A 14,814-nucleotide genomic window follows, 5' to 3' on the forward strand; every position below is an offset into this window, starting at 1 on the left:
TATGCATTCCTTCGACAGAGCATTGTCCCCATTTCTTAGTCGACAAGATACTTTGACTGCAGTCGAACAAACGCAAACATGCGTTTTGCTTCCCGCCTCCCTGCCGCCGCCCTGGCGGTGTCGCTCCCTCTTTACGTTTATGCAGCTTCGGGGTCTGGTCAGTCAACCAGGTATTGGGACTGCTGCAAGCCGTCCTGCTCGTGGCCAGGGAAGGCCTCAGTCAACCAGCCCGTCTTCGCCTGCGACGCGAACAACAACCACCTCTCCAGCTTTGACACGCCCTCTGGATGTGTCGGGGGATCTGCATTTACATGTGCAAACCAGTCGCCATGGGCGGTGAATGACAATCTGGCCTACGGCTTTGCTGCAACGGCACTCGGCGGAGGGTCAGAGGCATCTTGGTGCTGTGGCTGCTACGCGTAAGTTTTAGAGGCGCTGCGGAGTCGGCGGAAGAATCCCTCTCTGCTGTTCCGGTAGCTAACCTCTGAGCAAGTCTTACCTTTACCTCAGGTCCGGTCGCCGGCAAGACAATGGTCGTGCAGTCCACCAGCACTGGTGGAGATCTAGGGAACAATCACTTCGACATCGCCATGCCCGGCGGCGGTGTTGGGCTGTTCGACGGCTGCTCGCGACAGTTTGGCGGCCTCCCTGGAGCCCAGTACGGAGGCATTAGCTCGCAGAGCCAGTGTTCTTCCTTCCCGTCGGCTCTCCAGCCTGGGTGCAATTGGCGGTTCGACTGGTTCAAGAACAGCGATAATCCGAGCCTCACGTTCACCCAGGTTCAATGTCCCTCTGAGCTGGTCGCCAGGACTGGTTGTCGGCGATCCGACGACGGAAACTTTCCCGTCTTTTCGGCTCCCCCGGCATCTGGAAGCACCACATCTTCCGTCAAACCGGCCACATCGTCGGTCAAATCCACATCCACGACCAGCAAGGCACCCTCGGCCACTGGGTGCTCAGTAGCTCAGTGGGCGCAGTGCGGTGGTGTTGGATGGGCTGGATGCCCTTGCGTGCCTGGGACCACCTGCAAATTCATCAATGATTACTATTCGCAGTGCATTTAGGTATCGCAGGGGCTTGTCAAACACTGCCTTAGTTATGGTTCTTGTACATAGTTCGTTATTCAGTAGGTATATATAAGAGTAGGCTCTTCTAAGCGCTTTGCGCTCAATGTTCAGGAGTCGTTTCCTCTGTCAAGTCTAAACTCAAGCATGTTTGGCCATGCGCAGGTGATCTGCGTCGGAAGAATAATTGTTCCTTACAGCCCTTAATTCCCCTTCGTTAGAAACTTGTTAAGCTGGAAGTGAGATAAGCGGGGATGGAAAATAGATCGTTGTTACTGGGTACTATTTTCCTTTCTTTGTTCCAATTCTCTCCCTAACAGTAACCACTCTTAACCGAAATGCCACCTGTACTAGTCAGCTTGGTTGAGGGTTTTGGAACAGATAGAATATTCTCAGAATAGCTAAAACCAAACAATCGACAACAGCCACCTTGCTAATGACGGTACGTATACAAGCCCGCATAATAAAGGCATCGACTGCCGTGGCCTAATCTCTTTATGGTATAACTCTTTTGGCCTCTTAAAGTGTTATTATCCCAACGCAAAGGTTTCTCAAGGGACTATGCAGCAATCCTGAATCTGTACCTAGCATCCTTAACTGCTACCGACGTGCATTTCTCTCTTCCGCTACCTATTCTTTTCATTCAAGATGGTTTTTTACGTTGATCTTGATTATTACAACCTGAATGAATGTATCAAGAGCGGTTCATTTCTCGACCAATCGCGGCTCCCGTCCGTTGTTTAGTTCGTGAAGCTCGAAAAGGCACTAAAAATTGCCCAGTGTGCCTTCTACAGCGAGTTAAGGGACAACCCTCACCCAGCGTGGAAGGAGGCTTGGGTTGTGAGTGCTCTTTCACTTGGCGAAGGGCCCCATTGCATAAAGTTCGGTCTCAAGGACATGGACGGACATTATCTTGGAGGCCATAATAGGCATGCGGCTGCTCTCGGCCACTGCAAAGTAGATTTCGATAAGATCGCTACTTACGTAGTAGGCCTGAGGAATGCACTGGCACACCCTAGTGAGAATAATCTGACCTCCGTCCATGAACTCGACGGTGGTCTTCAACGCTGCCAGGCGCTCTGTCAAACACTAGGTAGGCAATATAAAGAAGCGGCGATCATGATACGAAAAATCCGGGATGAGGTGAGAGATGCGGCACAGGAGGCTCTTGATAACATTGCCTGGGCTGATGAAACAATCGCCAAAAACGATGTTCTAAGCGCATTGCGGTATCCAAGCCCGCCAGCCTCGGATCGCTCGTCTGAGCTAGAAAAGTCCCCAGAGGAAATATGGGGAAGAAATGACAAGGTTCTCTTTGCCAAAGTTCTGGCACAGGACATTTGTGAGGCCGGAACCAAACATCCCTATCGCCCCGACTCACTCACCCGCATGGCCAGGTTTTACATAAACGCGTACCATGGCGGAGTCGCTCATAGGTTTTTGACAGAAATTCTGGGTACGAAGATAGGCAATAATATATACGACTGGAGGTTAGGGAAACTAAGGGCACTGTTATTAGTCCGCTCAACTGGTCAACAAAACAGTTGGACACCCCCGATGTCAAAGCTGCTTGGTAAGGTGGTTGAAACCCCTTGGTATGCAGAAACTGAAGAGAGCGTCGACACAGGTAGCGTGCAATCCGATGTGAACCATGACAACATTCTCTGGGGCGGCGATACAGACAGTGATCTGTCTGATACTGACCCCGACGCCGCCTCGACGGAGGGTAGAAACACTTGTCGGGGTAAAACCACCAAAGAAACCAAACGACTGCTAGCAAGTCTGTGGCTGCTGCTTCGAGTTATGGGTTGAGCCGGTGAGAGTCTAGGGTACGAGTGCCGTTGAGACGAGCCAAATTGTCCTTACATAGACTGGTCGAGGTACCTTTATTCTGCACCATACCCCTTTGAAATGTAGTTAACTCACATATTCTTTCCTTCTTCATATGAACAGATGCACAGCTCAGCTATCACCTTATCTGCCAAAGCTGTACCTGCATGTACCTACCTAAGTTGGTATGTAAATAGGCGAAGCTATGGTCATCTAGTAGTTGTGGCAGGTAATCATCAAATGGCCGCCAATTTGGTCGGCGTCATTTCATTATTCTTCTTAATCCCATATATTATTAATCCAGCAGTTCATTGTCTCGATCCTCATGAATAAGCGCACCAGAGCAACCCGGGATTAATTGGTCCCCGTAATTAGGTACACGTCGATATTGCCACGACAGTTGTCGTGGTCGAATTCATGGAATATGTACAGACCACGAAACCTAAAAATTCACCACACGTGATAATGAATATCTTATTTCCATATAATTACTTACACTGTAAAATGTGAAGAAACGCTGCTCGTGAATGCCCGCTTGTTCAAAACATGACTGTCGTATTTTCATCATGAAACGTCCTCGTCTGTGAATTCTTCCCTCTCCTCCCATGGCACTGGTCTCAGATGCCTCCATACCTTCAAAATTATATTAATTATTCAGCAAATATTTCCCCGTCAGTACCGACTCCGACTCCGACTCCTCCGCTCTCTCCTCCGATCATCGCGATACACGGCGACGGGCTGGACCTCGCGGACCTCGCGGACCTCGCGGACCTCTCGCAGGTCCGAGGAGCGGCGCGGGCGCGAGTGCGAGTGTGAGTGCGAGTGCGAGTGGTGGTGCTGGTGCGAGTGGCGCGAGCGCGAGCGGTGGCGCGGCGACGGCGGCGGCATGGGTTGGTGCTCGCTCCGCACGCCATCGTACCAGGCGGCGCCGCGTGCCGGCGGGTCGGCGGGCGGCGCGCCCAGGTTGGTGCAGCTGCGGATGATCCAGATCAGCAGCAGCAGGCCGGCGACGGACCCGACGACGATGCCGGCGATGGCGCCGCCGCTGAGCGTCTGCGCCGACGTCGCGTTGGTGTTCGTGTTGCTCGACGTCGACGTCCCATCGCCTGGGCTGGCTACGATTGTTACCGTCGTGCCCGTCACTGTCGTCCCTGTCGCCGACTGCCGCCGGAACACGCCCTGCCTTGTGGTCTTGGTGGGTTCGAGGATGGCGGCGGCCGCGCGGGCCACAGCGTGCTCGACTTGTGATAGAGTGGGGACGTGGATCTCCCGTGGGAGGCGGAGAGTGGGAGCCATGATATGGCGGGATGCGTAGTGCGCTGTGGACTTTTGTTGTTTTATTTTAACGTCGGCGTTTTGGAACGATGGCGTCGGCGTCGGCGTCGGCGTCGGGCTGAGGTTGGTTGGCGCACATAGTTGCGTCAAAACTTTCGTGGTGTGGCTCGTGTTTTATTCGTCTCAGCCATTTGGGCCGTCAGTTACGGTGGTGACGTCGTTATACATGGTGGTGGGTAGGTCGTATAAACTCGGGACAGCTCCCCTCGTCAAGGTCCTCGAGATTCGAGGCCAGGATAGGTTGAACGGTTGGTGGAGTGGGGCGGGAAGCAACTTTTGAATAGACGCTAGCGTGAAGATCGCGTGCGAATCTGAATTTCAAGACATTCTCCTGCCTTCCTCCGTGGCCTTTTCGCTCCAGCCACACGAGCCAAGACATTGTCGCATCCAAGTTTTTGGCACCTCTAAAGCCTGGTTCTCTTCAAATTCCAACATTCGTGAGATTATAGTGCTGTGCGCGGCAAGACCTCGTTGCCGACAGATGACAGGGCCCTCAATGGGGCTAGAGCTCCGAACAGAAGTTTCGACGCACAATGATGTCATCGACCCCATCGCCCAATCACCCAAAGTCTTGAAATAGTTGGCGATGAAAGGCAATGGCTGGAATACTGGTCGGATTTTGACTATTGCTCGTCTGAATTTATTTGTCTATGTCGTCTGGAACCGGCCACCGGGCGCAGAAACGGCTTGAGGCTTGAAATCAAGCTCACATTTATACGTGTAAACCATGCTTATCTGCACAAAGGGCAATAACCCGCGGGTTATTGCAGCGATCGCCTGGATATTCGACTAATGATCGGGCTATTATACCACGGCACGGGCCGTTACCACTGAAATGCAAACAATATGCAGGAAACCAGGAAACCAGGAAACCAGGAAACCAGGAAACCAGGAAACCAGGAAACCAGGAAACCAGGAAACCAGGAAACCAGGAAACCAGGAAACCAGGAAACCAGGAAACCAGGAGACTAGGAAGCCAGGGGAATGATCTCACAAAGGACGGGACATCAGGGATGGGTGCCCAGCTGGCGGGTATTGAAAGGCTAAGGAGGAAACGAAAAACAAAAAACAAAAAAGAAAAACCAGAAAAATTACAAGAACATGCCCCCCATCTTCCACCCCCCTCCAATCTCTTTCCGTGAATGCAACATCCAGGTTCGGATGAGGCTCCCGTCTTCTGAAGAGTTTTCTACCCGGCGTGCGCCCCAAAGTCTCAGCTGCTACGGCACAAATTATCACCAGCCACTCTTACACCGGATTACGGGAACTCCGTTTCCGACCTTGGTGCAGTCCGAGGGGCAATCTTGGACAAATCTCACGATGCCATCAGGGTCGGTCTCGTAGATCGCGTCCACAAATTGGTTCTCGGGTCAAGGTTCAGAGTGGTCTGGTATTTCACAGTAATACCTATGAATCGAGTGTTCAAGTTAGACCCATACTACACCACAGCTGGGGAATGGGTAATTAGCATACAGGAGCTAGTCTCGGGGTTCAAAAGGAACCAGCCGCAGGCCCGGACAACGCCGACCGGGCAGTGGCCATTTTTGCGAGCCTCGAGGCCGGCATCCACGGCCCCACCGTTGGCGCCAGCAAAGAGAGCTGCAGCGGCAAAGGTGATTGCGGTGATTTGAACCATGTTGGGCGAGTTGGGCGTGTGAGATCTTGTGTTGCTTAGAGATTTAAATCTCGGGTAGGGTAAATGAGGCAAAAGTGAGCTGATATTGGTAGTGATGGTGGTAGTGACTTAGACGATATAGAAAACCGTTGAAAAGGGAGGCCGAGGGCCTTGTTGGGGGACCTAGGGTTTAGCTGTACTGCGCTATCCGTATACCTAATCTCTTGAATAACGGAGATTGATGTGGATTACATGCGTGGCTAAAACCTCAAACACAGCCAATGACACATGTCACTAGGAACTTTACCCTGTGGCTGCCTCATATTACTGGCCTGGCCCGCAGAGTCTTGGTAACGAGCCACAGTTCATTGCTGCAAGAGCCTCAGCGACTACAACGACCATCTCGTCACCCTGGCCTACTAAGCCTGCTGGAATAAACAATGATGCCGAGAATATGAGCAGCACTATAATGGGATGCTTCGCCGATTGTGGGTGGCCGGTAGGGTCAGCCGGGTCAGCAGGATCAGAGAACGACCACTCATGATCAATGCCGAGAGCTCAGCCATAGCTTACCTTCTAGAATCGATCTGTGGAGCAGGCCATCTTCCTTCCTCATGCATGCTGCTGAGTGACCTGGAAATATTTGTGGCCTTGTGTAGATTGTAGAGCTAAAGCGACTGTTTCCTGGGCGAGGCTGCTTACTTCACGTGTGGTTCCGCCGCGGAAAGACTTACGACGACAAAGAAGTTCAAAGCTTACAGGAATCACGTCGAAGTCATTTTGCGGGTGCCCAGGTTATCCAAGAGGGGGTAGAAAGTGGCTGGATTTTGAAGATCTCATTCCTAGATCCCACCTCTGCTGCCTGTCGAGATACGCACAACTAACCGACGTGGAAGATCGGTCCGTGATCCCTTCGCATCCCCGACGGTCCGTGCTAGAACTAAAGCTAACAGGAGTTATGCTCAGCCGTGGTAAGTAGCGTTGCTGACTAGATAATGCGAGCCCTATGACATCTTGTCATTCCTTTTTGTGGGGCACCTACCAGTGAAATCCATGGCGACTAGCTTTATCTTCCAAACTCACCCTCTCTAGTTCACTGTGAAAATTCTCCGTATTGATAATCAAGAAGTTCATGGCCAGAATTGTGTAACAATTGCGAATACAGCCACCGTCCGAGCCAGTGGTAAAAACCACTGATCGCCCAATCCTACCCACATTCTGGCAACTCAGGCAGGCTATCTCAATCACCTAGGACTAGCTGTTGGATTTTGACAACACAGATGTCAAGGTGGGTGGTTCAAAGAAGCCCAGTGCCTTCGTTACGGGGTCGGGGATGTCGACCTCGACGTCGATTTGGTAACGTGTATCGACTCGTGCGTTAGTGTTCGACTTCATGGCCGTGGCAGGATAAACGCTAAAATACATGGGTATGAGCATTTAGCATCACTTTGCTACTGAAAGAGTTGAGATAATTTATTTTATGGCAGACTAGATTGAGATGCTTGTTAAATAGGCGATTTGGGAGCTTGCGAATGGTGATTGCTTGCGCGAGGGACGTTCCTTCCTAGCACGTTGACAAAAGGTCTGCTTACCAAAGGGTCGGCCCCACTAGCGCCCCGCCCGCCTGAGTCACGGAAGCGGTGAAAACTCGTTCCTGCCACCTACGGCGGACGACTTGACATGGAAAGCTCCCAGTCCAGGCCTCTGCCGCTAGGAGTTAATTCACCCCCTTGCTTGAATCTCAGTTGTGCCGGGTGCCCCTCGTCCGACCTCTCACGTGTCCGATGGATTCCTCGCCCAAACTCGATATCCGGCCGTCGGTCAGCGACGCGCGCAGGCTCTTTGAGCAGACCAGCCAAGCCGCACTGCGCCCAACGCTCCTGCCCGTCTGCACGTCGCTCCCCTCGGACTTGCTAACCCCATCGGCCATCTACCTGAAGCTGTCTGCAGGGTATGTTACCCTACCCTGCGGACTCCGCAGTCTTGTCTTGGGCGATTGGCGATTGGCGATTGGATTGAAATAGAGGATGACCTAATTGCATCGATTGACTGCTTGACTGACAACGCTCTGCAGCGCCACCGCTGAATATTCATTCCTCCTCGAGAGTGCAACGGGAAGCACCGAGACGGTAGGGCGGTATAGCTTCATTGGAGCCAGTACGCCCAACCCGCTTCCGCGTTGTGACGGCGCCGTCGTTTCCAATACTGACCAACCATAGACCCGAGGAAGGTGCTGCAAACCGGGCCTGGATATGGCCATGTCGGCGACCCCCTTCAGGCCTTGCAAGCTGAGCTTGCCCAAGACCGGACTCTTAGCATCCCGTCCCTCAAGCTCCCCACACTAACTGGAGGTGCTGTCGGCTATGTCTCGTACGACTGCGTCAAGTACTTTGAGCCAAAAACAGCCAGGCCGCTCAAAGACAACTTGCATATCCCAGAGGCGCTTTTCATGTTATTCGACACTGTTGTGGCATATGACCACTTCTTCTTGACCCTCACTGTGGTTACGCACATGCGGCTTCCTAATGGCTCAACGGACGATTTTCAAGCACGGTACGATGAGGCGTGCGCGACAATCAGGTCGACTATCGATCTCATCCAACATCCGGACACGCCCCTACCCCCAACGAACCCCAGCATCCCAGTGTCCGAACAGCAATACTCATCCAATGTTGGCCGGCACGGCTACGAGTCCTTCGTGACCAACCTGAAGGAACACATCGTCAAGGGAGACATCATCCAAGCCGTGCCGTCCCAGCGCTTCTCTCGCAGCACGAGCCTCCACCCGTTCAATATCTACCGGACCCTGCGGACGCTGAACCCCTCGCCATATCTTTTCTTCCTCTCCTGCTCCGACTTCCACATCGTCGGCGCCTCGCCCGAATGCCTCATGAAGACAGACGGGTACGCGTCGCTGCCGATCGACTCGAGGTTCGGCTACAGCGAGGCCGAAGCCCGCTCGCGGCCGCGGATCGTGAACCACGCAATTGCAGGCACCATCCGCCGGGGTGCCAACCCGGCCGAGGACGACGTGCTCGCCGCCGAGCTGCAGAACTCGGCTAAAGACCGCGCCGAGCACGTCATGCTCGTGGACTTGGCGCGAAACGACGTCAACCGCGTCTGCCACCCGTCCACCGTCACCGTCGACCGGCTCATGCGCATTGACCGGTTCTCGCACGTGCAGCACTTGACCTCGGAGGTGTCTGGGCTCCTGCGGCCCGAGTGCACCCGCTGGGACGCCATGCGGTCCATCTTCCCGGCTGGCACTGTGTCGGGGGCGCCCAAGATCCGCGCCATGGAGCTGATCTATGACCTCGAGCAGGAGAAGCGCGGCATCTACGCGGGCGCGGCTGGCTGGTTTGCGTACGATGTTGTCCGGGTCGAGGCGCCGTCGGCAGACGGCGCGGTAGAGGTTGTCGTGGATGAAGGCCAGATGGACACGTGCATTGCAATCCGCACCATGCTGGTGAAGGAGGGCGTGGCGTATCTGCAGGCCGGCGGCGGCATTGTCTTTGACAGCGAGAAGACGGAGGAGTGGATGGAGACGATGAACAAGCTGGCGGCCAACCTGCGGTGCATCGAGCTGGCGGAGAAGTATCACGGAGACGGCCTAGGGTCGAAGTCGGTGCAGGACATTATTGAAGATGAGCGGAGGAAGGGCGATGAGCATTATCGTCTGCAAACCAACCCCGGGGCTTGAACGTGCGGCTCGAACCGTATGCACATCTTAGAACTGTGCGTATTTTGGGACCTTTGGGATACTACTTGTAAGACGCAATCAGTTCTTGGCTCTGGGTGACCTGACCCCTGACGTCGCTCATCAAATTTTGAAGTGTTATTTGAGTAGTAGGCAGTTCCGGCTTGTATCGAGACCGTACATTGACTTTGAGCAACCCATAATTATCACTGTCTCAGTCATCTGCCCCTGGACACCGACACTTTTCACTCTGCACAAACAATCTTGCGAGGCAGGTGAATATGCATGATGTACATTATTATTTATTTGCATCATTATTACTTAATTAACTACCTCAACTCGGGTATACCTCATGCCCCTACACGTAAATGCAGCGGAACGGCGCGCTAACCGTGGACAGGACGTCTCCGAGCTTCATGTCGGCGCCGAGCACGCCCAGCTCGATGGGAGTCTGCATCGTCACGTTGGCCGGAGGGGGGTCTGGTCAGGCATGTTAGCAGCCCGCATCTCAACAGAATCTCGAGGGAAATGGGGGCAATTATCACATACCATTGCCCGCTGTCTCGGTGCTCTATAGCTGCGAGGTCTGCCTGCTCGGGTCCTGGCCCTGCCAGATAGCCCAGACGCGGTCGATCTGGGCGTTATGCGCGCGCAGTTGGGCACATACGCGCCTTTGCTGCCGAGCGAGTACCCGGATCCGTCGAAGATGCTCGCCGTGTTAGGGTCCTTGTAGGACAGCGTCTAGTCCTAGTACGGCTGCCCGCCGGCGTACCCGCACTCGCCGCGCAGCGCCTGCTCGTTCATGTACACGTACGCCCGGTGGAAGCCCAGGAAGCGGCCTTTGCCGTGCACGAAGGGTGCGAAGGGTGTTTTTAGCAGGTGCAGCGCCACGAAGTCGTCGTACCGGCCGCGCGCGCCGGGCACCACAGAGACGTCGCTCTGCGCTGGCTTATTCGCGGGGCACGTCACGGCGTTGACGTAACTGGGGCGCTCTTTCTTGGGCATGGCGCCCCTGAGATGGGATTAGTGATGGCGTTTTGGGGAACGGGAAAGGGGATGCATGTGTACCATTCCTTGCGGCCATTCCTTGCGGCGGATCAGCTTCTCAGGCGTGCATTTCGACCTGGGGTTGTTCTTGATGGAGTTGAGGATGTTGGTCTAGTACTGCGCCTGCAGCTCGATGATGCGCCGAGCGGCAACAGCCTGAGGGTCTTGGGCTGGAGAGGCGCTGACTAGCGTAGCAAGTGGTAGAGTGCCGGCGAGAATGGCGTTGAACTTCAATTCGAAGGAGGGACAGAGTTGGATGCTGGAGTTGTGGAGCTGTCGATCTGGTACAGCTGATCGCCGCTTTATAGATTCAGTCCCGCCATGTAAATGTTCGACCCCTGGCGGCTGGCAATCTTGGGCCCGGGGGCCGCTCTAGAACTAGTCCAAGCGTCTTCCCGTCATCGTCAGCGAGGCGGTTCGCCTTGACGAGAAGCCTAGAAAATGTTCGGCTGGGTGTAGCGCAATAGTAGTCTGCGGTAGGTGTAGGGTCTCCGCGAGCCCCATAGGAGAGTGAAATTCGGGAGAGTGCTCGGGAACTGGGGGACTTAAGAACTCTGGGGATCCAAAGCAGCTTGCAGAGGGACGGTCCGCAACTGCAGTGCATCGTGAGGCGGGCAGTCCAAACAAACGGCAGCAGAGACTGGTGGATGACAGGGCAGAAAATAAAAACCAAGTCCTTAACCTCGGGCTCGGATAACCCGAGCTAGCATTAAGTGTGTAATCAGGGATACGGACGGGCAGGGATTGTAACTGCGGGACCTCGGTTGTTCTTTCGCCAGAAATTAGTAAAACGAACAATGTGCCCCAATTACATGCGCCCTAAAGGGCTCATTACTAGGTAGGTATGTCAAATATTCAGCCGCTGACGATGGTCCTTTTCGGGTCCTTGATATGGCAGTGCATGGAAGAGATAAACTGTTTGGCAGTCAATGAAAACAGGAATCGCGACCAGAACGTTGTTAACGGTGGGTCATAATTTCCTGGCTACATTTGGTCCAACAAAGTGTCGGCGACTGACCTGACATTGACCGACAATGGTATTATCATTTCCGAGTAGTGTGAGAATCACCCAGGCTAGGATCATCATTTTCACTACCGGTAGTAGACTGCACGTAGTATTCGCTGTACTGGTCCTCTACAATGTATGTAAACCGAGTTCTTGGTCAGCGCAATAGGCCCTAGCTTTGCAATATCTAGCGCCAGGCCTGGCGGGTGTCGAGTGAAGAAGGTGGCACAGCACCTCAAACAGAAACAATCAAGGAGAGCGTAGACAAACTAAACACTTGCAAATTCTTACGAAAGTGCGAATCCATTCTGAGGACAAAAATGTTCATGGCAATGGGAAATTCCGTTCATGGCCTTGCTCAAATCTTACAATAGCACTCACGCTACGACTTGCCAAGTGAGGATTAAAACCCGTCCATTCAATCCGATCTCGCTCGGCCGCCAGTCCTTTAACAATGGAGAAAGAAAAATAGCACGCACACATATTTTCAGCAGCTGAACAAACATCCCGCGCCTACCCTCTCGTGTTTCTATAGACGGATTCTGAGCACAAGTAATCCTTCTTCACCTTACACCCGAAACCGTTTTCTACCCCCGACTCCCGTCCTTTGCACTTGATCTCCACCATCTCCAAAATCAAGAAACGGAAGAGGCCTCAGAAAGTCGCCATTATGGCGACCAGAGAAAACTCGTCAGAAGCAGGGGAGGGAAATCCCCGGATCACTCCACCTTCCAGTCGTCGCCAATCCCGCATTGATCGGGGCAGAGTTATTAGATCCGTCGATAAGTTGACCACCGACTTGGTCATCCAGTGTGCCGACGTGTGGGCTGCCCTCGTTGCTTGCGACCTAAAGGGTCAATTGCAAAATGGAAATCCCTCGAGCCTGTGGGCACTCGTTTTCAAGGATGGGTGGAAGTCCGACGACGACCAAGTGGCCCGCGAGCGTCCTCCGAATATCGCAAATCGCACTTCTGGCGCCTCAATGACCCAGTGCGGCATCTTCGGCCAGGATCTCCCCGTGCCAGTAAGTGCTCCCTTTTCCACCTGCTACTTATATCGCACCTATTGTGAATGTTATTGCTGATACGCCACTAACCACTTCTAGCCCAAGGGGAAGGTTCCTCACAATCGTCTTAAAGGAGACCCGGCTTTTGTCAAGGTACATGGCGGAGGCTTGGCGGGGAAATTTAATTTCTTCATCTGCGACTCTCGGGGACGACTGGCCAACGAGGCCTTCGTCGAGTTTTTTGACGGCGAGAAATTGAGCATTTTGTCAGCATGGGGATCACGCGGTACGACCGCAAAGAAATCGCGCATGTAAAGCCATACAACACTGAGCTTGCGGTGTATATTGTTCGCCGCCGCCTGAATCATTGGACTCGGAATGGGTTTCCGTCAATTGTGCTTGGTGAGGATATCCTCATAGGGAAGTTTGTGCCCCTCGCTTTGACAAGAGGTGGCTTGGCTGTCTTCCGCCGCATTGCCGACAACCTCGACATGAAGATTGCGGAACAACGCATCGAGGCCGAGGAGCACATGTATGGTTAGGAAGACCCAACGGTATCATTATAAGATAATGAGCGGAAATGGGACAAGACACGAATGTTTCCAGAGCCAAGCTAGTAGCATCCATACCAATGTAAATGCGGATTTTGGCGCCAAGAACTGAACACCCACAACCCACGGCGAGATTTGAAGAGGTTCCAAGGAGTTTCTTAGGGGCTCCTAGGAAACTCGTCACGACGCCTGTGACACTCCAATCCTACTCCTCCAATCCCTTTCGCTGATCTCCAATCCCTTTCGCTGATCTCCAATGCTCTCCGGAGAGTGGTTCCGATACCACTCCTAGTTTCGGCGAACGATATTGTGAAGGGGAAACAAGGCCCAGTCGCAAAGAGGAAAATCATTACACACGCGACGAGCCGAAGAATTTTAAGGGAGATTTCCCTTCCGGAATCTGTGAGAAGTGCCACAATGGCAATTGCGAGGCCACAGTGTGCGTGGCACTCAGTGTGGCTATTGTTCGCAACAATCTTGACGTCGCTGCACGGGCATTCTTGGGCGACCATGGTGACGAAATGGGATCAGGACGTCTGCTGGTGAGCATTTAGTGCAGCTGTGAGTATCTGTGTGTTTTCTAGGGATGCTATAACTGTCGATTGTGCCTCCCAAAGAAGTGTACAAAAGAAAGGTCAAGGAGATGGAAAGGTCAAGGAGATGGGTGCACCTTCCCATCGTACAACCCCGGCCCTCTGTCCAAAGCCCCCGGCGTGGGTTTGGAAGGCACAATTAAGCTGCATCAAACACAAGGCAGGCGAAATGGTCGTCGCAGCTTCCAATCGGCCTCCGGGACAAAGCCGAGGTGTGGTTCGCCTGCGAGCAGGTAGCTCTTGCAGCCGTAGTCATTGCACCACTTCCTCTTCCGTCGCGCTCGTTCTACGAGTCGGGGTAAATAATGGAGAACCATCCCTTCCCGGAATTAATTCTATCTCTATTTCCCCACCGAATTCCGTCCTCGGTGTCGATGCTTGCAGTTCCAACAACCGCTGCAAATTCCTCTCCTCAACTGTCCATTTTCCATAGAAATTCGCCCAAGTCAAGGCAGCCCTCAGAGGATTTGGACTCCTGGGGCAGCGTCGCCTCCGTGGCGACGAATCACGGCCGCTCGCACTCTTTCGTTTTCTGACCCGTGCTCGCGCTGCAGCTCGGCGGCTGAGTAGTGGGGGCACCACCAGGCTTTGACAGGAGAACCTTGTTCGTGGCGAAACGATATTTTCGACATTGTGAAGTGTAATACGCGATATTCTTCTAGCTTCGTCGAGAAGTACCCTGCTGCATGGTCCTCGCCGCAGCCGCCGCAGTGCAGGTACGCGCCAGGGTCTCCAAGCTCGGTGAACCTTGGTGCGCAATATTCGCGAATGCGGTCTGTCTACAAAGTGTCGCGGCCAATGCCATCGCTGGACTCGGCGGGGGCATTGGCTGTGCCGGCACCGTTCTCGTCGGAGATGGGGTTTGGCTCTCGGTAGGGCTTGTCAGCGGCGCTTGTTATTTCCTCGTCGGAGATGGGGTTTGGCTGTTGGAAGGGCTTGTTAGCAGCGCCTGTTATTTCCTCGTCGTCCGAGCGACCCTGCGCGTGGGTTTCCTCGCTGTTGTCGGAATTGCTGGAATCGTCTGGCATAATCTGCATTGCAAACCATCGATGGAATCGGGTTGTTAGTCT

General features: G+C 53.6%; 8 protein-coding genes across 8 annotated transcripts; 3 read left to right on the forward strand and 5 right to left on the reverse strand.

The window, feature by feature from the left end:
• Positions 1-78: 78 nt before the first annotated feature.
• On the forward strand, positions 79-1,064 carry B0T26DRAFT_745231 (glycoside hydrolase family 45 protein; the record flags this gene model as incomplete). Its single annotated transcript, XM_060444532.1, has 2 exons — positions 79-419; positions 494-1,064. The coding sequence occupies 2 exons, from the start codon at positions 79-81 to the stop codon at positions 1,062-1,064; spliced, it is 912 nt and encodes a 303-aa protein (XP_060302026.1).
• A 2,168-nt stretch (positions 1,065-3,232) lies between these two features.
• B0T26DRAFT_683001 (uncharacterized protein) lies at positions 3,233-3,620 on the reverse strand. Its single transcript, XM_060440773.1, has one exon. It carries the CDS (start codon positions 3,523-3,525, stop codon positions 3,337-3,339), a length of 189 nt encoding a protein of 62 aa, XP_060302027.1. The 5' UTR covers positions 3,526-3,620; the 3' UTR covers positions 3,233-3,336.
• Positions 3,567-4,190, reverse strand: B0T26DRAFT_745232 (uncharacterized protein; the record flags this gene model as incomplete). Its single annotated transcript, XM_060444533.1, has 1 exon — positions 3,567-4,190. One exon carries the CDS (start codon positions 4,188-4,190, stop codon positions 3,567-3,569), a length of 624 nt encoding a protein of 207 aa, XP_060302028.1.
• Positions 4,191-5,544: 1,354 nt separating this feature from the next.
• Positions 5,545-5,865, reverse strand: B0T26DRAFT_745233 (uncharacterized protein; the record flags this gene model as incomplete). The annotated part of the gene is made up of 2 exons (XM_060444534.1): positions 5,545-5,636; positions 5,703-5,865. The coding sequence occupies 2 exons, from the start codon at positions 5,863-5,865 to the stop codon at positions 5,545-5,547; spliced, it is 255 nt and encodes an 84-aa protein (XP_060302029.1).
• A 1,763-nt stretch (positions 5,866-7,628) lies between these two features.
• On the forward strand, positions 7,629-9,544 carry B0T26DRAFT_736170 (ADC synthase; the record flags this gene model as incomplete). The annotated part of the gene is made up of 3 exons (XM_060443298.1): positions 7,629-7,795; positions 7,919-8,001; positions 8,064-9,544. The coding sequence occupies 3 exons, from the start codon at positions 7,629-7,631 to the stop codon at positions 9,542-9,544; spliced, it is 1,731 nt and encodes a 576-aa protein (XP_060302030.1).
• A 695-nt stretch (positions 9,545-10,239) lies between these two features.
• On the reverse strand, positions 10,240-11,030 carry B0T26DRAFT_683012 (uncharacterized protein). The gene is made up of 2 exons (XM_060440774.1): positions 10,360-11,030; positions 10,240-10,303 (listed from the first exon to the last, which is right to left on the reverse strand). Exons 1-2 carry the CDS (start codon positions 10,544-10,546, stop codon positions 10,260-10,262), a joined length of 231 nt encoding a protein of 76 aa, XP_060302031.1. The 5' UTR covers positions 10,547-11,030; the 3' UTR covers positions 10,240-10,259.
• A 1,234-nt stretch (positions 11,031-12,264) lies between these two features.
• Positions 12,265-13,142, forward strand: B0T26DRAFT_745236 (uncharacterized protein; the record flags this gene model as incomplete). Its single annotated transcript, XM_060444535.1, has 3 exons — positions 12,265-12,618; positions 12,700-12,886; positions 13,021-13,142. The coding sequence occupies 3 exons, from the start codon at positions 12,265-12,267 to the stop codon at positions 13,140-13,142; spliced, it is 663 nt and encodes a 220-aa protein (XP_060302032.1).
• Positions 13,143-14,202: 1,060 nt separating this feature from the next.
• B0T26DRAFT_745237 (uncharacterized protein) lies at positions 14,203-14,781 on the reverse strand (the record flags this gene model as incomplete). The annotated part of the gene is made up of 2 exons (XM_060444536.1): positions 14,203-14,491; positions 14,528-14,781. 2 exons carry the CDS (start codon positions 14,779-14,781, stop codon positions 14,203-14,205), a joined length of 543 nt encoding a protein of 180 aa, XP_060302033.1.
• Positions 14,782-14,814: the final 33 nt, after the last annotated feature.

This window comes from Lasiosphaeria miniovina (genome assembly GCF_030549165.1).
Source record: "Lasiosphaeria miniovina strain SMH2392-1A chromosome Unknown B0T26scaffold_1, whole genome shotgun sequence".
Lineage (NCBI taxonomy): Eukaryota > Fungi > Ascomycota > Sordariomycetes > Sordariales > Lasiosphaeriaceae > Lasiosphaeria > Lasiosphaeria miniovina.

Excerpts from the sequence above, each read along its gene's own strand:
- B0T26DRAFT_683001 (XM_060440773.1), bottom strand. The coding sequence starts at position 3,525 with ATGGAGGCATCTGAGACCAGTGCCATGGGAGGAGAGGGAAGAATTCAC.
- B0T26DRAFT_683012 (XM_060440774.1), bottom strand. The coding sequence starts at position 10,546 with ATGCCCAAGAAAGAGCGCCCCAGTTACGTCAACGCCGTGACGTGCCCC. Across the intron at positions 10,304-10,359 it reads CCGCTTCCTGGGCTTCCACC|GGGCAGCCGTACTAGGACTA; the intron begins GGGCGTACGTGT and ends GGGTACGCCGGC.